Source organism: Myotis daubentonii, chromosome X (genome assembly GCF_963259705.1).
Source record: "Myotis daubentonii chromosome X, mMyoDau2.1, whole genome shotgun sequence".
Lineage (NCBI taxonomy): Eukaryota > Metazoa > Chordata > Mammalia > Chiroptera > Vespertilionidae > Myotis > Myotis daubentonii.
The window spans coordinates 132,394,645-132,419,474 of record NC_081861.1 but is presented as its reverse complement, the minus strand read 5'-3'; the positions used below and the strand labels follow the sequence as shown (position 1 = coordinate 132,419,474).

The following is a 24,830-nucleotide window of genomic DNA, read 5'->3' as shown; positions in this document are numbered from 1 at the left end:
GTCCACCATTGAAATCCCCAATAGGTATCAATCAACAAGAATCTTTCAGCCAAGATTGGCCTTGAATATGGGCAGACTCTCACAAAACAGCTAAAACAGACATCTTAGAACTGGTCAGTCATTCCCTCACCTGATTCTATAGGTGTAAACACTCTAGTAGAGAGAAAAAAAAATCACTGGACTTGGTGGCAGCATGCCTGGGTTCAAGTCTCACTGTTTATTTTTCTAGCAAATCAATTAATCTCCCTGAATCTCAATTTCCTCATTTATAAATGAGGAATAAGAATAATGACTCAAAAATGACTGGCATTGGTATTAAATGCCACAGATGCATAAAAACATGCCTGTGAACCAAAAAGTGTTGGGCAAATTAGGTATAACTAATATTATTTTGCCCAACTATGTAGATCCTTCAGACTTGCAATTTCTCTTACCTGTACTGTAAGTACCACATCCTTCTTTTCACTCTATCCTTTGCTCTTGATATTGTTTCCTTTATTTTCATACAATCCCGTTGAGCCCTATCCATTCCCTGACATAAATTTCCATTCTATTAGCCATCCTCACGCCCTGAATATTTTCTCCTGCTATTTGAAACAAACATTTTGTTGTGAACATATTCATCTACATATCTACCTTCACCCCAAACACTTCCTCCTTAACATGAACTGAGGCCTGGTTTAACCACAAGTGCCTTCATTTTCCTTGTAGCCCTCCCACACCACAGGGCTTGAATAAAAGCTCTTTTCACGTGAAATACAATATTCCTAGTTCTTACTACCTAAGTGGTGGGTCTTAACAGTATTCTTAGTAGCGAAAGTGTAGGAACAATTTAGTTCAAATCATCATTTAAAGCAGATTAAATCATTTCCCATTGGTATAGATCAGGAGTGGGGAACGTCTGGCCCGCAGGCCAAATAAGGCCCTCGAAATCATTTGGTCTGGCCCTGCCAAAGCATTCGTAGTGAGTTAATGAAATGTTTGACCAAATATAGCAGGCTAATTTTTTAAGTTGAACATTTTCTATGGCCTACAAATAATGTTATAAATATCCAAATGGCCCTTGGCAGAAAAAAAGGTTCCCCACCCCTGGCATCAATAACTTTGCTTCAGCAAGGGAAATAGATGATTGTTCACACAAAACCTTTGGCATTTTATCATGTGCTCATTATCTTAAATGTTAATATTTTACAGAAAGCAAATGAGTTCTTTCACTAGATATTTCGCCTTGGTAAAGACAATAATGTGAACCTTAGTAACATAAATCTATAGTAAAGAGAGTTATGTACTTTGTTTCATTTTTCTTTTTCAGAAAATACAGGGTGTCCCAAAAAATGTATACACATTTTGCATAATGATTAATTCCAATGGGTTAAATCTGAAAAGAAAGAAACATCAACTGAGCTATCAGCTGTTAAAGTGTATGTACATTTTTGGGATACCCTGTAGTTTGTTTCTTCTAATATACCTTTGCCCAACATCAATCATGCGTGGGATCTGAAGTTTTGATACATAAAGTGTGCACAGTAATTGAAATGAAAACAAACTGCATCCTTCTGCTGCTATGACATAAAGGCTACATTTCCCTTTTCAAAGTTTGTTATAATCACAAGGAGAGGAGGAGGGGAACCGTGAGGAAAACCTGTAAATCTTGAAATGGGCAAAAAAATATCACTGAGTATCTGACAAGAACACCTTTCTGGAAAATTTCTGCCTTTTATTGTTTATGAGTTATTTTGCAAATCTGTAAGTTGTATATAAAACTAACAAAATGTAAATGATTCCTGTCCAAAGAAAATCAAGTGAATTGTGTCTGGTGGAACATGATTGATGACTACTTGATAAATAAACTGGTGATCTTTCTTTAAATGAATATCACCATTCTTTGATTCCTATGTATGCATGCTTCCTTGAAGTCTCCTTTGAACTAGTTTTAATATTTTATTAGTTTCCTCATTAATGAATGAAATAATAAAGTATTTGATAGAATTTATTTTTATTTGTATGAATCCTAATTTTACCTCTTTTTGTAAAAAGGTATCTTTTACAAATTGGTAGTCACAAAATAGTCATGGGGACTTAAAGTACAGCACAGGGAATACAGTGCTGTAATATAGTCAATAATATTATAATAACTATGTATGTAGTTATCTAAAAGGTATCTTTTAAAAATAAAGACTATAACATTGACTAAGGAAGGTAAGTTCTTAGAGACCCAAGAAATCTGAGCTAGGGGTATCATATTATTCTTGTTTTATAAATGAAAAAAAGAAAGCAAAAGAGAAGCGATTTGTCTATATTCAAATAATTAGCAAGAAGCAAAACCAGAATTAACAACCTAAACATTTGGCCTCCAGAATCTATGTGATGAACCATCACACAATAGTTCTGTACAAGGTGTTCTTGCTTTTGAAAAAAAAGACAGTACTAAACATTCTTAGCTAATATTTAAACCAGGGTCTCTCAACCACAGCATGATTGACATTTGGGGTCTAATAATTCTTTGTTGCGTGATACTGTCCTGGGCATAGTAGGATGTTTAGCAGCATCCCTAACTTCTGCCTGGTGGCAAACTTCCCTCTGCCCCATGCTGTGACAGCAAAAATATCTGGAAGCATTGCCAAATGTCTCTTGGAGGGAAAAGTAACCCTTAATGAGAACCACTGATCTATAATCTCTAATATAAACTAGCAAAATAAAATCCTTGACATCTTAATAAATAAATATTGTGAAGCAGAGATAACTTTCTTTAATGCCTATGAAAAGAGTTGAATTAATCAACAGGCTGATTTACTGGTAGAAGGCATATTTCACAGTGATTACCTTATAGCTGACTGTATCTCATCAGCAGGAAGTGTGTAGTTTTTCGTAGGATCTGTAACCACAAACCAGAATGACACCCTCTGGGTTATATTGCAAAGTAAGACATGGGAAATTCTGCAAATGATGGGAAGAAAAAAAAAACACTGTAAGCAAATTATACCACATTTCATTGGACCATCTACTCTGGTGTTATTGCCATCTTAAGAGATGTCTTAGCTATTAATGAAAAGTAATTTCTACCATTATGAAGAGAGGTATTATTAAGAATAAAATTACATAGGAAATTTCTTTTTTTCAAAATCATATACTTGAGGACCATTCCTTAAATAAGGACTCTACCAAAAAAATAAAATCAAGAATTATTTAGTAGAGAGCTTTAGGGACCTCACTTTCCATCACCTGTTAGCTGGCAGCACCCCTGCCTTCCAAACACTGGGCCTCTCTGAACCACTGAAGCTTCTCGGATCCAGATAAATCCATTGCCCACTCTTGATCCAATAGTTGCTCTAATGGCCACTATTTCTGTCCCTCTCCCACTCCAGTATGTGGGTAAATTGGAAATGTGCTTCCCTCTATTCATATACATGTATCCACCCACCCAAGGGTACCCTGACCTCTGTGCTAAGGAGATAGTACTGAGGCCTCTCAGCCAATGCAAGAAAAGAAAAAGGAAATTTGACAGACATATCTGGGTCTGGTTTGAGACCCAGACACCAAGAGAAGGAGGCCAAGCCTAGAGTGCAGGCCGTCTGCCTTCAAGCCCGTATGGAGAAACGGAGTGATCCTTTCCCTTGTGCCCAGGCCTGGGACTCTGCTCCTGGTGCAACAGGTCGAATGGAGGACAATACCACTACCCTGCCGTTCCTGTCTGTCATCCACCCTGATGCAAGGACATCACCAGCACAGGTTACAGAGTCACAGCTGGAGACTGTGAGAGAACTGTCATGCTGGTGTCTTATTATTTGAGGCCCTGCCACTACCAACTCCTAAGACTCAAAACCACAGTTCTTTTACCCTGATGAGTGCTACTCTGCCCCTGCATGAGTCAAGGATACTACCAGGTCACCCACCACCATCCCAGCTGGCAGGTCTGCCAAGCCTCAGAACCCCCTCTCCTTGTCTGGTAGCACCCACATATAGAATCACTGCTAACAATCAAACATTTGCCTTCCTCCCACCCACTCACTCACCCCTACTGCCTTTTCCTAGGAACACACTAATGAGGAAGGCATTTTTCACCCCTGCTTGTCCAGTTTGCATACTAAAAAGTTTGTTCTTATTTTAAACATTAAGTATAGGCATCGTTATTATCTTGGAGATTGTCACAGTCTTTCTTTCAAAGATTCATATAATAGGATTCTTCCACTCCAGCTTGGTACTGTTAACATTTGGGGCCAATTCTTTCTTGCTTGTTGGGTGCTGTCCTCTGTATTGCAGGGTTTCAGAAGAGTCCCTGGTCTCTAACCTCTAGGTGCCAGTAGCATACCCACATTGTTAAAATGTCATTGCCAAATATTCCAGGATGTGGGGGTGGAGAGGCTTGGAAGGAGGGGTGTGTGTGTGTGTGTGTGTGTGTGTGTGTGAGAGAGAGAGAGAGAGAGAGAGAGAGAGAGAGAGAGAGAGAGAGAGAGAGAGAGAGAGAGCGCCTAGTGGAGAATCTCTGAGAGACAGTGACCTCTACTGGCAGAAACTGTTAAGCTTGTTCTCCCAAAATGTGTGAGTTAAAACATGTCCAAAATACAGAGATGAACAAAATAAAGTGCATGCTTGGCAAAATTATTTTCCCTAATTTTGTAGAATGCTGTAGTGTGTGAATTATTCATGGTTTTTCCCTTATTAATAATCAGTGTAAAGTTTTTTTTTTAATGAGCTACTCATTTAAGCTCTTCAGGTAGGTAAAAATTAAAAAGTACAATAGCAACAAATGCTGGTAAAGATGCAGAGAATTGGAATCCCAGGCAGTGCAGGGGGTGTCTGTGGGTCCATCCATTCTGGAAGTGTTTCCTGGAACAGAATGTGGCTACCAGCAGTTCTCTTACAGAGAGAGAGAGAAAGAGAGAACTGTATCAGTGAGACTGTTCTCTGTCAAACTCTTTCTCAGAGCTGAGAACTGGAACAACCTCAATGTCCATCAGTAGGGGAATGGATCACGTAAATCTGGTCTGTGCTATCAAGCGAGTCCACAGATTCAAGGAAAGAAAGAGCCCAGGGCATCTGGACTATTGAGCCAGATAATTCTGTGTTGGGTAGCTGTGCTGTGCATTGCAGGATGTTTAGCAGCAACCCTGGCCTCTCTCGAGTAGTTGTCATTAGGCCACCTCCGCTAGTGACAATCAAAAATGTCTGCAGGCATTGCCAAATATCTCCTGAAAGACAAAGATCACCTCCAATGAAAAGCTACTGAACTAGAGCTACACTTTTATAAATAAAAGGATAAATCTCAAAAATACATTTATTGAATGAAAAGGATGGGAGGTGTAATGTTATATGTAGCACATGCCATTTTTATAAATTAAACAAACACCAAGTAATACTGCAGGAGCTAAGGAAGTGGTCATTTGAACACTTGCCTATGATTTTCTTCCCACCTAACGTCTCTTTAAATACTGCTCAAACATGAATTTTGTGGTATTTGTCTTTAGAGGCAGAAAATAGCTGTATTCTCCCTTGGAGCTTGATTTCTAATGTGGTGGGGACAGATGATAGCTAAGTAAATAAATGTACACACTGCCAGGTGGGAGAAATGCTGTAAGAAAAATAAAACAGGAAGAGGAATGCATACACCCCATCAGTTCTTCCCTGTGTCCTCCTCACCATGAAACTACACTGTCTCTTACTATGAATTCAAGTTATTTATTCAGTGTTTCTTTGGTGTGCCAACTCATGCTTTAATACAGCACTTTGGCAAATAAAATAAAAACATTTGAAATAAAAATTCCCAAAAGACTAACATGATGCTGAAAAGAGTAAAACCAACATTTTCAACGAAGATAGTTACTGTTAGATACAAAAAGTCTTGGACTAAAACTCTATAAATGACGCTTTTGAGGATTACTTCCTGTTATTTGCTAGATTAGAGACTAAACTTTTCACTCTACATGACTAGAAAGGGCTTGAGATCTTAGTGTGTCAATGAGCACACTGCTGGCATTTTGAGTAGGAAATTCCTCATTATGTGGCAATGTCCTGACATGGGTATCACATTGGTTATCTCTCATCCCCACCTTCTAAATGCCACAACAATTTCCTATAATAGATATAACCCAACAACACACCATTTCCATATGCAACCTTGATATGCTACATGGCTGGAATCAGTGCTATACCCAGGTGAAAAACACTTATAAATCTCTTCAGACATGTCAAGGTCATGAAAAACAATGGAAGATGGAGAAACTGTTAGATTGAATCAGCCTAAAGAGGAATAGATTCTAGAACAGAAACAGGACATTAGTCTAAAAAAGGGAAATCTGAAAAATGCCACAGTTTAATAACATAGAGCCAATGTTAATTTCTTAATTTTGATATATTTATCATAGTTATTTAACACTAGAGGCCTGGTGCACGAAATTAGTGCATGGGTAGGGTCCCTAGGCCTGGCCGGTGATCAGGGCCTATTAGGGCCTTCCGGCTGCTGACCGGGGCTTTCATTCCGTGCCGCCCCCTGGTGGTCAGCACACGTCATAGCGAGTGATTGAACTCCCGGTCTCCCAGTCAAACTCCCAAGGGGACACTGCATATTAGCCTTTTATATATATACAGATAATAACATTAGGAAAATGGGTCTAGAGTAGAAATTCTGACTCTCAGTGCATTTTAGGCTGGCTAATTCTTACTTGTGAGAAGTTGTCTATTCTTTTGAAGGATTTATGCAGCATGCCTAGGCTCTACACACCAGATGGCAAGAACATATCAAATTGTGAAAAACAAAATGCCTTCAGACATTTCCAAATATACTCAGGAGCAGTGAAGGGACAAAATACCCTCAGGTTGAGGACTATTGGGATACAGAATTGCATTATCTCTGCAATTCTCTTGTAAATATATCTTTTTTTCAAATTAAATACAAACACACAAATACAGGAGCAAAGCAGTTATTTTTAAAGTTCCCTGGGCACACTAAAATGATCTACAAGAATAAAATAAGACAATGGATTAAAAATAGTTACTTGCTTCATGGACAAAGAGATAACAGATACACATGTACTTAGAAAATCAGGAAGAGCTGTGTTCAAATGCAAGATAATGGCATCTGTCAGCATAGGGGGGTTTTAATATTTGCACAAAATTTTAAAAATGTGTTCTGTTGTGTACTAAATTTTATCCAGTATTTATTAGGATCCCCCCCCCCCCCACTGTACTGGTGTCTTAGGTAGCACTATTTCCATAATTTACCCAAGACTGATATTACCAAAAAAAAGGGCAATACTTTTAGCTGCATAGGGTCTTCTTCAACCAAATACTAAGTATACCTCCTGCATGGCGCTTCCAGGGAGAATAGTAAGTCTAAGGCGTTAAACAAACAAAAAAGTCATTGCCTTTCCTCAAGTGTGGGGAGCCCTAGACTGAAGGTGATTCTCCAAGAATTGGCTCCATTGCCATTTCTCATCAATGGCGCCAGACAGGGCCAAGTGCATCCAAGGGGTCTAAGAATCGGGCTCTTGTTTCTGGAAATCAAAAGGACTAAACAGGAGCTGGGATGCTGTCTTACAAGCACAAGGCTGTTAATCCCCTTACCATGGATACAACAGCACGTTGTTCCTTGTTTAGATCACAAGACTTTTCCTTGAATAGGCAGAGGAGGAAACCCATTTGTGCCCTACACCATTAACTCAGAAAGAAAATTTCATGCCTGAGTTAGACTTCTACCTCTCTTGCTAAAAATGATAGATTATCTTAAAAGCCAATATTTGAGTAAAATTTTACATTTAGAGTATATTTTCCATAGAAATTATTTTCAATATTTCAAAGTTCCTGTGAAGCTATTTTAGTAAATCTGGCCTAAATCTTATTGTAAAATCTTGAAAACACCTGGTTGTCATCTTCAATCAAAGTCCCAACAAAACTTCAAGAAACCTGACATAACGAAATCAGAACTTTCTATCATTTAAATTTTTCTATACATCTTCTATTCTACTATTAAGAAAATCCAAAAAAAGAAAACCACTTGATATCAAGGATTATAAGAAAATACTATGAGCACTAGGATAGGGGTGGACTACAAGGGGTCAGTGGGAGAAAAAAAGGGGCATATGTAATACTTTCAACAATAAGGATTTTTTTTTAAAAAAAAGCAACATTTGTTAGTAATGATTCCAAAAGAATCATATTTAGTCCGTCCTCCGATAATATCTGGTAGAGCCAGCTTCGTGGGTGTGGGGGCCTAAGCTGTATGAAACCTGGTTTTACCCATCATTTAAATATCAATGCCTACCACATACTACTTTCTATTCTTAATTTAATTAACTGGATCCAACCACAGTAATGCAGTTCAACAGGCCAGCCTCAGTAGACCACAATAAAAAAAAAGAGGTCCATGCCAAAACCGGTTTGGCTCAGTGGATGGAGCGTCGGCCTGCGGACTGGGGGGTCCCAGGTTCGATTCCGGTCAAGGGCATGTGCCAGGGTTGCGGGCACATCCCCAGTGGGAGATGTGCAGGAGGCAGCTGATCAATGTTTCTCTCTCATCGATGTTTCTAACTCTCTATCTCTCTCCCTTCCTCTCTGTAAAAAATCAATAAAAATATATTTTAAAAAAAAGAGGTCCATGTTCCCCTCACCATTGCCTTTGGTGCTCTGTCAGCTCTTGCTTCTTGAAGGCATTTGGAGCAGTTGGGTAGCTTTCCTGTCACTTCTGGCTATTACAAAGTCTCTCCCCTCACATACAACCAGACAACTGTACTCTCTGTGAGCAACTCTCCACCTGACTGGAGGCTGAAAGGGAATCAAGCAAGGTGATCACTCAGAACATACAGTCACTGGTGCGGCATGGGCCCCAACTCAGCATGGGCCCAGCTGTCAGCACCTCACCTGGCTGCAGGGTGTATACACACTGGAACTCAGTCCCGCCCGAGTGCTATGGGGAAAAGAGTGGAAATGCCACAGCCTCTCTGTAGCCTCACACCCTCTGCCTCTCTGAATCCCCGGCCTTCTCTCCCACTGCCTGCTTGGGCTGATGGGGACTGGACCGGTTCAGCTCTCCAGCACCCCCTGCGTGCACGCAGCCAGGCCTCCCTTTAGAAAGGACATTCTCTTTCACAGTCAGTCAGTGTTCCACTGGACCAAGAATATGCCAGCTGTGGGTTTCCCAATATGCCAGGGCATCCTCAGGAGATACTGAGCTCGCTGCCATTGGAGGCGATTAAGCTGGTATAAGAGATCCTATAGTCAGGACCAGGCAAAAAGTGGGATGAAAATGAGAGTACTCATTATTCTGTTTATTTCCTGACTATCGTTAGTGAGTTACTCTGTAACATTTTCAATTCAGTGCATCTCAGTATCTTCAAGTTTTCTGTAATATTCATAGAATAAGCAATAATGGGGTGGGCAAAACAATAGACAACAAATGTTCAAGATTTGAATCCCTGAAGCCATCCCAGAAAGGGATATTTCCAGAATTCACTCTGTTTCACACTGGCACCAAAAGACCTCTGAAAGGCAATATACTTTATTTATTTATTTATTTATTTATTTATTTATTTATTTATTTATTTAAAACATGTTTTTTATTTATTTTAGAGAGAGAGGAAGTGAGAAGGAGAGAGAGACAGAAACATTAATGATGAGAGAGAATCATTGATAGGCTGCCTCCTGCACACACCCTACTGAGGATTGAGCCAGAAACCCAGGCATGTGCCCTAACCAGAGTCAAACCATGATCTCCAGGTTCATGGGTCAACGATCAACCACTCAGCCACACTGGCCAGGCAAGGCAAAAGACTTCAAACCTGAGCCAGTTGCCAAGTGTGTCTTCCATGCACCCACCACATGGGATATGGTCACCTCTCTGCAAAGTTATCTTTAAGCCCACCTAGCATTCTGTGGTGCCCTTTCCCACAGGGGAAGCATTTGTGTAAAGATGAAGCCTCCTTTATGGCAGGGCATGTGGAATTCGGCCCAGCACTTTGAATTGCATTTTAAACACATCCTAATTCATTAGGCAGACTTGTCACTCAGCCCCAACAACAGTATTGCTGGGACTCAGAGCCTGAGCCTTTACAGAAAAAAGTTTGCTGACACTGATCTAGCTTTGTATTTTTTATTTTTTTCCAACTGATTCTGGCAACAAAAACCTTTATATAACTTCTGCACCCAATTCCAAGGAAAACATATTTTTGCAATTAATCCAGGTCAGATATTCCCAGACTCCTACAATGCCCAGAGTTTTGAAAAAAAAAGTTTTTAAAGTGAATTCCTCAAAATTAATCTGAAATGTTTAAATGAACTTTTCCTAAGAATGGAAACATCTCATTTAACATAGTAATTTACAAGATGAAATTTAGGCACTTAGAGGATATAACAGTAAAATGAGCACAGCAACATATAAAACCTGCTAAATAAGAAGGACTAGAAAATAAAACGAGATTAGTTAAGGGATTAGTGATGTGAGATGACCAGTAGCTTTTTTTCTTTTGATTTTTTTTGTGATGCTATTATCTAATTTTTGTTTTAAAAAATTATAAATAATTGTGAAAAGAGTACTGGAGGTTCAAGGCATCAAATAAAGGCAAATATATATTTTCTAAACATCTATAAAATAGTAGAGTTCACTTAGAACATAATTTTGTTTTACTATAGACTTCATTCTTTTAATTGTTTGAATCATGTGAATATATTACCTATTTTTAAATATATATAAATATACATATATACATATATATGTGTGTGTGTGTGTGTGTGTGTACACACAAATACATGGATCACATGTTTAATTCACTCCCCCAAATTCCACTCCTACTTTATTCTTTGTATTTATAGCCCATTCATCATATATTGTGTGGTTTTGAGGGAGACCAATAAATAGCAATCCTCTTTATCAGCTTCTGATGCATTATAAAGTTAAGACAAAAGAATGCATCAGATAGGAGACCAAAATAAAAGGCTGGGTTGGAGGATGTGACTTTAATCAGCAGACAAATTTCCTTCCTAATTTTTAAAAAAATCCTTAAATGAAATCAATTCCTCTACAGTGTCCCATGTAGAACTGAACTGAGGCAGCTATCACCACACACTGGAGTATTATACAAGATATTCAACACCTTATGACCTGCACCTACCAATCTAAACAGTGCTCAGCTGTAACCAGCACACACAGCATTCCAGGTGTGTACCTGCCCATGCAGTGCCAGATTCTGTACTTACTGTAGGGAGCAGCAAATGGCTGCAGCCTGAGGGCAGGAAAGCTCTGAAAAAGAAGAGAACCCAAGCCCAATTTCTCCTTGCAGCTCACCAATCAGATCATTCATTTTACCTCTCAAGAGAATGAATGAGGGATAGAGAGAGAAACCAGGAATGTTACCTTAATCACAGATAGAGATAGTAGGAAACATCATAACTAGAGAAAATTCCTCTGGATGAATAGATAAAAACGTAAAACTATTAAAAATTGTCCTAAAGCCTTTAAGAAAATAAACAAGGTACTATGATAGATACCAGCAAACCTATACATATTTATTTTCAAAATGAGTACTATGGATTTATTTGTCCCCCTCCCTCCAAATTCATATCTTGAAGCTCAAACCCCAAATATAACTGTATTCCTATATAATAAAGAGGTAATATGCTAATTGACCATCACACCCTCACAAGATGGCAACGGCCACAGCCACAAGATGGCAGCGCCCAGTCCCCTCAGCCCCGCGGGGGGGCAGCAGGTGTGTGGCACGGCTGCTGTCAGAGTCCCCCAGTCCCCTCAGCCCTGTTAGCAGTGAATTTTCATGTGACCATTACCTTTTTAAAAAAATCCTTACCTAAGGATATGATTATTTCTTTTAGATCATCTGTTCTTGGGGAGCAGGCCAAAGCCAGCAGGTGGGCATCCCCCAAGGGTCCCAGACTGTGAGAGGGCGCAGGCGGGACTGAGGGACCCACTGTGTGCATGGATTTTCATGCACCGGGCCTCTAGTTTGGAGATAAGGGCCTATAGGAGGTCATTATGGCTAAATCAGGTCATAGATGGAGCCCTAATAATATAGGATTAGTGTCCTCATAAGAAGAGATACCAGAGAGCTCACTCTTTCCCCTTCCACTTCCCCTTTATTGAAGAGGACACATTAGCACACAATTAGCTGGGGGCACCTGCAAGCCAAAAGAAGAGCCCTCAGAATGAAATCTACCTTGGCAGCACCTTAAATTTGGACTTTCCAACCTCCAGAACCATGAGAAATAAATTTCTGTTGTTTAAGCCACCCAGTCTGTGGTATTTTGTTACAGGAGCCGAGCTGACTAATACAATGAGAGTCGAGTTCTTACCTATACTATCTATCTATTCATTAGCAAGAGAAATATGCATACAACAGAAATGCAGAAAGCTTTTGTAAAAGTTAAACAAAAATGTGGTTCCCTTAAAATGAGATTAATAATGTTTTTTCATAATCAAGTTTTAAATTATTACACTATCTCAAATAATACTGCAAGTTATCAATTAAGATCAATTAAGATTTTTCACTGTTTACTTACTCTGTTTTTTCTCTGTTGGGAACTTTCCTCATGGAGAAAGCCACCATTGCTTTGAAGAGATATTCTTCATTTGTATCCCAGGCATACTGAAGAGAAGTAAAACAGAAATAAAAAGCAAAGAGGCATGAGGTAAAAATTAGTGCACTGGATTGCCCTGGCCTGTGTTGCTAAGTGGTTAGACTGGATTCAGTTCCCATTCAAGGGCACATGCTGGGTTGGGGATTCACTCCCCACCCCCAGTCAGGGCGTGTGTGGGAGACAACCAATCAATGTGTCTCTCTCACATCACATCTACGTTTCTCTCCCTCCCTCCCTCCCTCTCTCCCTTCCACTCTCTCTGAAAAGCAACGGGAAAAATATCCTCAGGTGAGGATTAACAACAAAAATGGTGCACTGGATCCTAATTGTGGTCACAGTATTCCACCCCCTCATCTTTCTTATATACTAAAAACTGGAAACTATGATAGATCATATCACCATAATGTTCAGGATAGAGTTTCTTGTACATTTTATCATTCCAAGTGTGGTATGTTTTCCATTGCATTATCTTCTTCAGATCTGCAGTATTAATAGCCAATAAATATGACATTTGGACATCTCATAATGGACAAATACAGTCAGTTCCCTTCCTCCCTTTCTTCTTTCCCACAGAAACTGATTCCCCCTCTCAGCTTCCTTCCTTTATAAACATCAGTGCAAATTTTCTTAGCTTGAAACCTGAGTGTATGTACATGTTACGGGCTGAATTGGGCTGCCGCTCCCAAAGAAACATTAATTTTTATGTCCTATCCCAGTACCTCAGAATGTAATCATAGTTAGAGATTGTGTCTTTATGAAGGTGATTAAGTTAAAATTAGATCAAAAAGTGGGCCCTAATCCAATATGACTGGTGTACTTACAAGAGGAAATTTGGATACACACACACACACACACACACACACACACACACCACACACACACTGAAAGAAGACATGTGAAGATATAGGGAGAAGACAACCACCTACAAGCCAAGAAGAGAGGCCTGGAATGACTCCATCCCTCATGGAACTCAGAAGGAACCAACCCTGATGACACCTTGTCTTGGATTTCTAGCCTCCAGAACTGAAAGAAAATAAACTGCTGTGTTTAAGTGACCCAATCTTTGTTACAGCAGCACTAGGAAACTAATGTAGCCTACTCATATTATAGTGAGTAATCAAGTATTACTGGAGAAAATCACAAAACAGGGTTTCTTGGTTACTCTAAATTCATGGTGACCTACTCCCAAATTGTCTTAGGTTTCCCCATCAGTTTTCTTTCTCTCATGGTTCACAATAACTATTCCAAGCCCTCTTCAGTCCCCACAGATCTCAGTGTTATCCATCACATTTCACTAGATGCTCTTGCTTCATAATTTATAGCTACATCTCAAGTCATCAATTTAAACTCCCCCAACCTCCTGTCACCAAATACAAGACTTCCTCCATAGACACACATTCTATTTATATCCTTCCCTGAAGGGACAGATGTGGTTTTTCTCCTCCTGTCCATGGCTATTCCACCCACTTCTATTAGGAACACTTCCCTTCTGCCCTTCTCAGGCTCTAAACAATATCAGTTTCCCCCCTCCTGTTGTTCAATGCTCCTTGAGCCTGTCATTTGACTTTCAACCACACTCAAGTCTTTCCCATAAAACAACAGCAAAACCGAATCACTTTACTCAGTCTTCCTTTTTCCACCTACTTATGTCTCTCTCTAGTCCTTCACAGCCAAAATATTTGAAGGAGTTGTCCATACTTCTCTCATTATATGTTCAATGACCATGACCACTTCTTCTTAAACCCCCTCATTATCTGCCTTCCAATTCTGCAATTCTAAAAGCACAGCTCTCTCTAAAGTTACCAGTTATCTCCACATTGTTTAACACAATGAGCATTCTTCATTCTCATCTTGCTTGGCCTCTCAACAGCATCTGCCGCTCTTGAAAACTCCCTTCATCTTGAAGCACTCTCTTCCCAATTGTGATACAAGTGTTTATTAGTTTTCCTCTTGCCCCCTTTGCAGATTCACTGTCTTCTAAAGGACTTCAAGTTTTAGAGAAACTCAAAGCTCTCTCTCCTCTTGGACCTCTGTACTTTCCCCCCTGGGCACTGTCATTTACCCCAACTTTCCATTGTCATCTTAGAACAAATGACTCAGTAATGTATATCTCAGCTCTGTCCTTGCCTATTTATCAATAATAGCTCAAACACAACAAGTTCAAAATTAAAGTCTGTTATTGTCTTTACCTGGTTGCCTAACTCATAAATAGGACATCACCCATCCAGTTGCATAATTAGAAACAAAAGCTCCATCCTTGACTCATCCTTGTCATACCATCCCAGTGGCTCTCGAATCCCTTCACTACTCTACACACACACACACACACACACACACACACACACACACACACACACACATCTTTCAGTGTGTGTGTGTGTGTGTGTGTGTGTGTGTGACAAATGAACATCACCTCTCACCTACGCTATGCCAATCACCTCCTAACTGATGCCACCTTTCTACTCTAGCACCCTCCAATCTGTCTTCCACACTGTTGTTAAACTGTCTTCCAAACACAAATTCTATCATGACATTAAAGGTAATATCAAAACTCCCTAACACAGTCCACATATTCTTTGGCCTGACCCCTCCTTTCTCTCTAACCTCATCATGTGTCATGCTCCTCCTCACTGCTCCAGTTCCAGAAAACTCAATCTCCCTTCTACCCCTCACTGTCACCAAGTTCCTTCGTGAAGAATCCTTTGCACATGCTGTTTCCTCTGCTCTTTTTTTCTGTTATCCCTTAGTTCACTTCTACTCATGCTTCAGACCTCACAGCAACTGCCAGGTAATGAGGCCAAAACCCACTTGTACTTCTCCTTCCTGTAATATTCGTCCAGAATGCACATTTGTATTTGGTTCACTGACTATTTAATGGCCAACCAATTCTCTGACTACTATAATTCCATAAGGATAGGGACAAGCCTGATTTTAGCTGTTCTGCATCCCTAGAACCCAGGATCCTGGGATAAACAGTATATAGCACAAGGAGTGAGAGTGAATCCTGCAGCCAGACTTGTCTGGGTTCCATCTTACCTTTACCACCTGCTGACTTGAGATCTTGAGCAGGTCACTTACTTTCTTTGCACCGCTCATCCATTTGATGAGAATAGGAATACCTGTACTACATTCCTCAAAGGGTTATTGTGACAGCTATATGAGCTGATGTGAGCAAACTGCTCTAGAAGGGGCCCAACTAGAAAGTAAACTAGGTTCTCAATAATGATTACTCATTGAGTGAATAAAATAAAACATAGCCTCTAAACAGTATACCTCTAAGTTTCTTTAGCGGTTCTCTACTGTTTATAGTCTAAGCATCTTAATATCACCTATTGGGGGAAATTTTCACAGACCATACTGGAAAACTGAAACTAAAGTTACAAAATACCATCTTATTAATTCGATACTCTTTACTGTTCCTTTAATGCTTCATGAGCACCATGAGCATTAAATTTCAATTTTATAACTATACATTTCATGTTATTATTTTGATACTTAGGAAGAATTAAGAAACTTCATGTTAGAATGTGAAAATTTGTGCTATGAAAACTCTTAAGCGGATGAAATATGACCTCTTTTCAATGTCTACAAAACTGAGGCTAACAAAATTCAAATGACCACAATAGTGAAGGACAGAACCCAACCAAGACCTAACTGCCAGATTCAGGCCCCTTTGCTGCACTATGCTGGGTTGAAATGTTCAACAGTGCAAAATTGTTTTGTATAATACAAACCTTCACATATTTTCTAGCATAAACTGTAGATAAAATATTTTAGGCAAAATCTTTTTATTAACAATTTCTATTTTACTATAATATTTTCATTTTTAAGAAGATACTGGATTTGAGGTCTTTAGAAGCAATCTATGCAACTTTAAAATAACCAGGTAAAGAGGCTCATTATCAGAGAAAGCACAATGTTATTAGCAAACAAAATTTAAAATGAACACGCAGGTTCTCCACTTACTGCTTTATCTCCCAGAGCTGTTCTGATACTAAGTCTCACTTTAAAAGCATTTTCTGCATCTGCCAGAAAGAAAAAAGAGCAGTGTATGATAAAATCTGCCCAAACTGAGCCTAACAAATCCTAATATCTAATGCAAATGAAATAAACAGAACACAGAACTGCAAATAAACTGCTCCCCAAATTCCTCAAGTTTAACTGTAATCACCTTAGGTGGTTTAAAATTGTCTTTCAAACTCATAAAACAGCTCAACTTTCAAGCCACAACATGTCTATAGATTTTGAAAAATAAAGAGGTCTTTCAATCAAAGACTTATCAAACATTAAAAATTATTCATCTATTTTTAAGTTTCAGGGCTACATACCTGGTTGACAGAGTTCGGCATGAATAGCAGTTACCAGAAAAAAGAGCAGCCACAACATTCTTTCAGAGAGGAAAACACAAGACAAACCAAGGGAAAAATAATCCACCCTCCACTTAAAGCTGCTTTAGCCATTCTGTGACCTGGATTAGAATAGCAGAGAAACAAGCAAACCACCAGCTAGAAGGTTTAATGATTAATCCCCATCACTTAGGTTAATACTTTGATAAAACAACCCCATCTCCTGTCAGTTATTTACAAAAACCTGTTTGGAAAACAGGTTAGTTGTGCTTTGCAAACTCTAGCTTGAAAGAATGTTTCCTCTGCTGACTCAAAGTCAGAATTCCTCCCCCACACACACTCCCTTTGTTGTCTGGTTAAGCACAGGATGGAAAGAATTGAGTCCTCTCTGGAGGTTTTTTCCAGGTATGAACTTCCCATCTTTTTAGGCCTAAAGTATCTATCTGGCTGACAGATAAGCTATCTTAATTTGGAAAGCTAATATCACTCCTTTCTATCTCTGGAGACAAAGGCCTTGCAAGAAGGGCCTTACCTGACTCACACTTCTGCAGGTAAACATCCTGGCCCAGCCTCCAATTCAAAGGGAATGATTTTGGTCAGCCCGAAGGTGTGGCAGCTGTGCAAAATCACAGCTGATGACATAGAGCAGTGCTGTCCAATGGAACACCCTGTGATGATGGAAATGCTCTTAGCTGCACCACACAAAGTAGTAGCCAGTAAACATGGGTGACTGTTGAGCACTTGAAATGGTGCTGGTGCTGCTGTGAAAGGAATTCTTGATTAAATTAAGCAACCACATGTGGCTGGTGAGCACATTGGTCAGGGATGCCATAGAGCAGTCATTAAGAGCTGCCCACCACAAACTAGGTCTGCTGGGTTCTTTCTTTAATCCTCCAAAGAGCACCTCACTGGTGCAGTTGTTCTAATTACCTTACAGCGAGGAAATCAGGGCTCGTGTTCAAGGCATTGGTGGCAACGGGAGGAGTGAATAGGTGTCACCTGAACCCTCTCTCCACCACACTGAACCACACTGCATCTCAGGTCATCACGGTGTCAAAGCTGAACCTGCAGCAAAACCTCAGAGATGCTCTGAGTAAGATAAAGAATGGACAGGACTCCTTCCCTGGGGGGCACTCTGTAGAGGCCAGCAGAAGCCGCACAGAGGGTCCATGTCAGGGCTGTCCTCTCTTCCATGCTGCCTCTTCATGCATTTGCTCCCCAACCTCGGCCTTGTGGCTTGAAAACCATGAGTGGGAAAATTAGGTTGGGTGACCCGGATGTTAAATAGAAAGTGTGGATTGTTAAAGCAACAATGAGAAAATGCAAACAATGACACTTCTTCAACACTTTGAGAGTCACACCATTTCCCCCTCCTAATTAGGGTGGTATGTTATCATCTGACCCATTTGTGTTTGCTAACTCCACCTGAGGAAACTTGTGTTTGCCTTTCCTCCACTTTGGTTGCAAAGGCTCAGAGTCGGGCGAAGTTAGACTAGAGGGAGAGGCAGCCAAAAGTTAGCCCCCCCATTCTAGAAGTGTCACTATTAGGTAAAACGGAAATTTCCTAGAAGTAACAGTTAATATAACTAACCCCTGCAAACAAGGTCAGACTAGATCAAGTTATCATGGCAAATGTTAGACAAGATAAAGTCATCATGGGAAGGAAAAGTCAATAGAGATTGTAAGAAAGGTGAAAACTGGCATCAAGGAACAAAGCCATGTTAGAGACAGAAATCCAATTCAGCTTTCCTTTAGCCTGAAATGTCATAAAAGTACCAAATACCTCTCTTTTGCTTTTACTTAATCATCTACGTGACTAGAGTTGAAGACAGGAAAATGCTGAATTGTAGTCTAAGCCATTCATTTGAAGAGAGAAAATATTTTCCCATTTAAGTTATGATTTCTCAATGTTGTCTCATTTTAAAAACAACAGAAAAAATTTGCAACACAAATTCTGTACAGAAAACATAGAAAAGTACAAAACAGCCATGATGAACTAGCACGGATGACCAATATTAATATATTTTAATAGGTGATACATACTTTCCTTAACCTTGGATCTTCTTGCATGATGTTGCTGTCGTTTTGTCTCATTGTAGCAGCACTATCAGAACAGGATGATGTAATGGGGATAACATGAACCTTGTCGTCTTCCTCACTTTCATGGGATTACTGGTCTTCCACAGCATCTGGTGAGTCATTAAATTTGATGTGTTATAAGATAAAAGTCTCCTTTATTTCCAGTTTACTATTTTCTTTTATCAATAATTCATGTTGAATTTTATTAACTGTCTTTTCAGCATCTCTTAATATGATCCTAGAGTTTTTACCATTTGGTGCATTATATTAATAAATTCCTTACATTGAATACTCATTTTGATGATTTTTAACATGCTTCTAGACTCAATTACTGCTTTTTTCCTGGGTTTTTAAACTTATTTTCATAGAATATCATGTAGCTAATTTTTTTTAAAAAAAATATATGTTTTCATTGATTTCAGAGAGGGAGAGAAAGGGAGAGAGAAAAACATTAATGATGAGAATCATTGATAGGCTGCATCCTGGATGCCCCCATTAGGGATCAAGCCCACAACTGGCATGTGCCCTGACAGGGAATTGAATGGTGACCTGGTTCATGGGTTGATGCCCAACCACTGTGCCACACCAGCTGGGCTCAAGTGCTGATTCTTAAAGTTTATTTTTTTCCTGCTTTTATATTGCCATCTTGAAATGTTATAGAAAGATTTCTAACATTGTCTATGTTTACAAATACTTAAAATGCAGAAAAAATACAAAATTCAGAGTTGAAGAATGTGGACCATATCTATTATGGAAGAAGTGTTATTTCAAAAGTTTCATTTCTTGTATTGCCATTTATTATAGGTTTCATATTTCTTTCTGAGTCCATTTTGGCTATTGACAACTTCCATTCATTTTATTAAGATTTTCCAGTATTCTCATGGACTTTATATATCTTTGCCATAAAAAAAAATCTACATTCATTGCTTATATTCCCTTTATATTTTCTGGTGTGTATTTTTTTTCTCATTTTCCCATTATCTTGCCAGAGGTTTATCTAGTTTTGTTGTTGTTTAATCAAAGAATAAGATCTTGAATTTAATTTTCAATTCTTTTCTTTCTGCTTTGTGATTCATCAATCATATTTACATTCAGTAAGTCCTTACCCCTGTTGTCATTATACTGGCTTTCTTGTTCTTTTTATAACTCTTGAGCTGGTTAATAGGCTTATTTCTTTTTAATCTTTCTCAGTTAATAATGAAAATATCTGTGGCTATTAATTTTCCTTGGAGTATTCTTCTGGCACATGACATAAGTAGTATAGATGCACAGTGATCTCATCCTTCTTTTCAAAAAAGTCTACAATTACGTTTTAATTTTTCTATATTCCAGTATTTGCTTAGAAAAGTATTTGACAATTGCAAAAGAAACAGCAGCCCAAAATGAAATGATTAAAAATATCAACTTTTGCCCAGCCTGTGTGGTTAAGTGGTTGAACATCGACCCATGAATTAAGAGTTTCATTGGTTCAATTCCTGGTCAGGGCACATGCCTGGGTTGCGGACTCAATTCCCAATAGGGGGCGTTCGCGTTCGCGAGGCAGCTGATCAATGTTTCTATCTCCATTTGTCTCCCTTCTCACTCTAAAAATCAATAAGAACATATAATTTTTTAAAAAATATCAACTTTCATGGGTCCCGGCAGGCGAACAGAAAGAGAAACTATAAAGTAAGGCATTGACTTAAAATATGAAGATTCTTAAAAGGTATGGATCACTTCAAACATGCTAAAAATGATTTAATAAAGAACTTGATAGCTCAATAAAATAGGTGGAACACAGAACTAGATACTATTGTTCTTGCCTCTTAATATACTGTCTTTACTTTCTTATACTTTTCAAAATCTTGTATCTACTCTTCATTTTCATGTACAATTTTAAGTATTAAACCTCCTGAGAATTCATATCAAACTTGCTTCATACAATGCTCATTTCAGCAATTCCACATATTGGAGCCTAATACCTTATTAGTAGCCATGGTAATGATGACAAGTAAAGCAGTTTCAATCATTCTGAATATGTTACTACTGACTTCCTTCTTAAAAAATCCAATCTTTATTGTTGAAAGTATTACATATGTCTCCTTTTCCCCCATTGACCTCTCCCACCCCACCCCTGCTCCCCACCCCAGGCCTTACTATTGGCTTTCAATGTCCCAAGCTTAGAGAACATACATAAAAGGTTGAGATTATTGTTGCCATGAGCAATAGGAAACACAGCGAGTCTCTTGAGACAGGAAAAAGAAATTGATTTTTCCATGTTTTTGCATACTCCACAACAGTATTGAAAAGCAGTTTCTCAGCACGTAACTATTGATCTACTGCTCAGGAGGGTAAATTAAATATGAGATCACGTGAAAACATGTGGGTTGTTCTTTTCATTCATGGGAGACGCCTTTTTAAGATCATCAGAGCTGTAAAAGCATGTGGAGATATATATGCTTCATTTACCTTCAATAAAACAAGAGGTAGGAAGAACCAATGTTGCTTTTAAAACTTAACCCCAATTATTGTTTCATTACCACATACAGGTGTTCATAAAACCATAACACCTAAAACTAGTAAACTGTGAAACCATTTCAAATATAACTTTACTCTGCACATTTTATTGGGTTTTGAGAAATGTACCCTGCTGTGACACATTAAAAGAAATCAAACTTTTAACAGCTGAACATTTTGTACCTTTAAAAACTATTGGCTCTACTCATTCATTTTCTAAAAGTTGTAGAATTTTTAATAAATGTGATTCTTCACCATTTAAACTGAAATGAAATTGATATGCTATAAAAACAGTATCAAGATGTTTATAGTAATTAGTCTAATATTTTCAGTATAATTAGGAGGTAAAAATTACTTTTCTCTTTAAATTTTCAGTGTTAAGGTACATGGGAAGATAAAGTAGTTTGTCTATTGTGAAAAATACTATTTTAACTCAGTGGTTGTTGATGGAGGTGGGGGTGGTGGATTTTTTTTTCTTACAGAAGTCATTTTGGCAACTCAGGACATTTTTGGTTGTCACTACTGGTATCTGTTGGTTAGAGGACAGGGATGCTGCCAAACATCCTACAAACTTTAGAAACATCTTTTAGGCCTTTATATAGTACCTTTCTGCTCCTTGTATTTGAGTTAATGGAAATAACTGACAAAAGGAAGTACAGGAGATAAAAGGAAACTAAATGTGTGTGTGTGTGTGTGTGTGTGTGTAAAATCAAGCATACTATGAGATTTTAACATCATTTGTTTCATATTCTGAAATTATTATAATAAACTCATTTGTTCCACATTCTGAAATTATTAAAATAAACTCTTCTCTTTTTATTAAGATGGCTAATAAGAAAGAACAATTACCTGGTTGCTGGACCCAGTCCAACAGCCCATTCTATATAATAAAAGCCTAATATGCAAATTGACCAAACAGCAGAATGACCAGCGGAACGACTGGTCGCTATGACACACACTGAACACCAGGGGGCAGACGCTCAATGAGGAGCTGCCCCTGGCTTGAAGGCCCTGACTGGTGGTGGCGGTGGGGGGTGGGAGGGGTGCCAGGCCAGCCAAGGCAGGTGCCAGCAGGGACCCCTCAATCACCCTGCTGGTTGCCCCACAGATCAGCCGGCAAGAATGGGGGGCGCCAGGCCAGCCAAGGCACGTGCCAGCAGGGACCCCTCAATCACTCTGCCAGTTGCCCCACAGATCGGCCCTGATCGCCAGCCAGGCTTAGGGACCCTACCTGTGCACAAATTTTGTGCACCAGGCCTCTAGTGATTAATAAGCAGACATCTAAAACACTATCACTGAATGATATTTCTGTCCTTCTCTGCCGGGAGCCGGTCCATCCTTGCTGTTTCAAGGGACCTGGCATATATGGCGTACGGTTCTTAATATGTTTGCTCACCTTCTTGGGGCTGTGTTTTAACCAAGGTCACCTCTCTGAGAAAGGTTGAATCCCCAGGTAGGGATTTTCCCCTGAAGTTAGGGAGGGAATAAAACCCCTCAACTAAGTGCCAGGCGGGTAATTAATCCCTTTAACTACGAACAATCATGCTTAAACTACATAATCTTTTCTCCCTGGAATGGAGATAAGAAACGCCCTAACCTTTGTAATAGAGATTGATAGGATTGAATCAACTGGTATAAATACAGTTGTAACAAGACAGAAACACACAGAACTCAGAACACAGAACTAAGGACACAGGGCTTGGAAGACAGGACCAAGAGAGACAGAGCCTAGGCACAGAACCTACACAGAACGTTCTCTAGAGACAGAAGAACTTTGCTGGAGAGAGCATGCCAGAGGATCCTGGAGAGGGACTGGCCTCAGAGCCTAGAGACAGAGCCTAGCGGGAGAACATGGCAAGGGATCCTGGACTGAACCTGACTATAGAGATTGGCAGGAGAACCTGACTGGAACCTGGACACTGAACCTGACTGGAGAGCCTGGACAGAACCTGGCTGGAGAACCTAGCAAGGGAACATGGCTACAGAACCTCACTGGAAATCCAAAGCAGAGCCTCTCTGGAGATCGAGACCAGAACTTGGCTGGAGATCCTGGCTAGGCTGCTGATCAACTGAACGCTGTCTCCGTGTCATTCCTTCTTCGCCGACTCCGTCCACACCTTTGGGGACCCCTGGACCTGCTGGCGCTGGACCCCAACACTTCTCCTTGTCATTTACAATGAAGTCATTTCCACATGAAATCTTCATTAGCACCCCTTTGCCTATGTCAGAGAATCCAAACTCTTGAACCTGTTAAGATCTGAAGCTAAGTTGGGCTTTTAGGACATATCCACATTAATGCTGCTGCTCCATCCTCCTCTAAGCCATTCTGCCAGCTACTCCCTGCAAGCGGGCTATATCCTACCTCTGTTCTTTCTGTGTGTTCTTTTCACACTAGTTCCTTAACTTCAATACTGGGAGCTTTCCCTTTTTCATTTTGTACCTTTAAACATATTAGCCATTTTTACAGGCCTATCTCAGTATCATCTCCTTTGAGAAAACTTTCTTTAGTTTTTGTTATCGATTTTTATTTGTTGTAAACTTGTCCAAACTAATAACTTTCTATTCTCTCTTCCTGCATTCTTACAGCATTTTGTTCACAGCCATACATGCATTTATTGCTAACATGATTTACTTTCGTATCCTACAAACTTTAAGTTTCTGGAGAACAGGGGATATATTTGGTTCAATTCTACATTTCTCATGCCCCTTGAATATTTGATAATTTAATAAAACTGAATTGACTTATATGAATTATAAACTGACATTCTAAGTAGCTCGAGACTGTGAAAATGAAGTACCTATGAGGTACACTGCAATTTTTTTCTACATTTTTGGCCAGAAAATAACAACTTCATTATCATTGATAAACAAGAAATCCTAGGCTTTGGAATATTTTTGTTTCCACTCCCATATGATATGCCCTTTTTAAGATGAGAAAAAAATCTGAAGGTTCATCAAATTTTGAGGGTTAATAAAAAGCCATAACCATTATGAACTTTGTCCCTTTTTTTTCACAGGGTAACATTTTTCTAGTTCAGAGAAAGTTAATCACTGCTGTGTGGAAATAAAGATTAATTCAGACAAACTGAGTGAGTGTAATCCTGCCAACTTAATATTCCTAAGGTAGGAATTTAAAGGACATTTTTTAAAAATATATATTTTATTGATTTTTTTACAGAGAGGAAGGGAGAGGGATAAAGAGTTAGAAACATGCATGAGAGAGAAACAGCAATTCAGCTGCCTCCTTTATACTCCCTACTGGGGATGTGCCTGCAACCAAGGTACATGCCCTTGACCGGGATTCAACCTGGGACCCTTCAGTCCACAGGC

General features: G+C 39.2%; 1 protein-coding gene across 4 annotated transcripts in view; it reads right to left on the bottom strand.

The window, feature by feature from the left end:
- The window catches only part of CLTRN (collectrin, amino acid transport regulator), a 39,103-nt gene that overhangs the window by 11,207 nt on the left and 3,066 nt on the right, over nt 1-24,830 (bottom strand). For 2 of the 4 annotated variants that reach the window (XM_059679566.1, XM_059679565.1), the window contains 3 exons: nt 18,969-19,114; nt 12,502-12,587; nt 2,824-2,937 (listed from right to left, as the gene is read on the bottom strand). In XM_059679566.1, coding sequence (XP_059535549.1) covers nt 2,824-2,937; nt 12,502-12,587; nt 18,969-19,019 — 251 coding nt within the window. In that variant the 5' untranslated portion in view covers nt 19,020-19,114. Of the gene's footprint in view, nt 1-2,823; nt 2,938-12,501; nt 12,588-16,545; nt 16,605-16,907; nt 17,270-18,968; nt 19,115-24,830 lie in introns of those variants that run through there. The other 2 variants (XM_059679564.1, XM_059679567.1) reach the window with 2 other exon arrangements.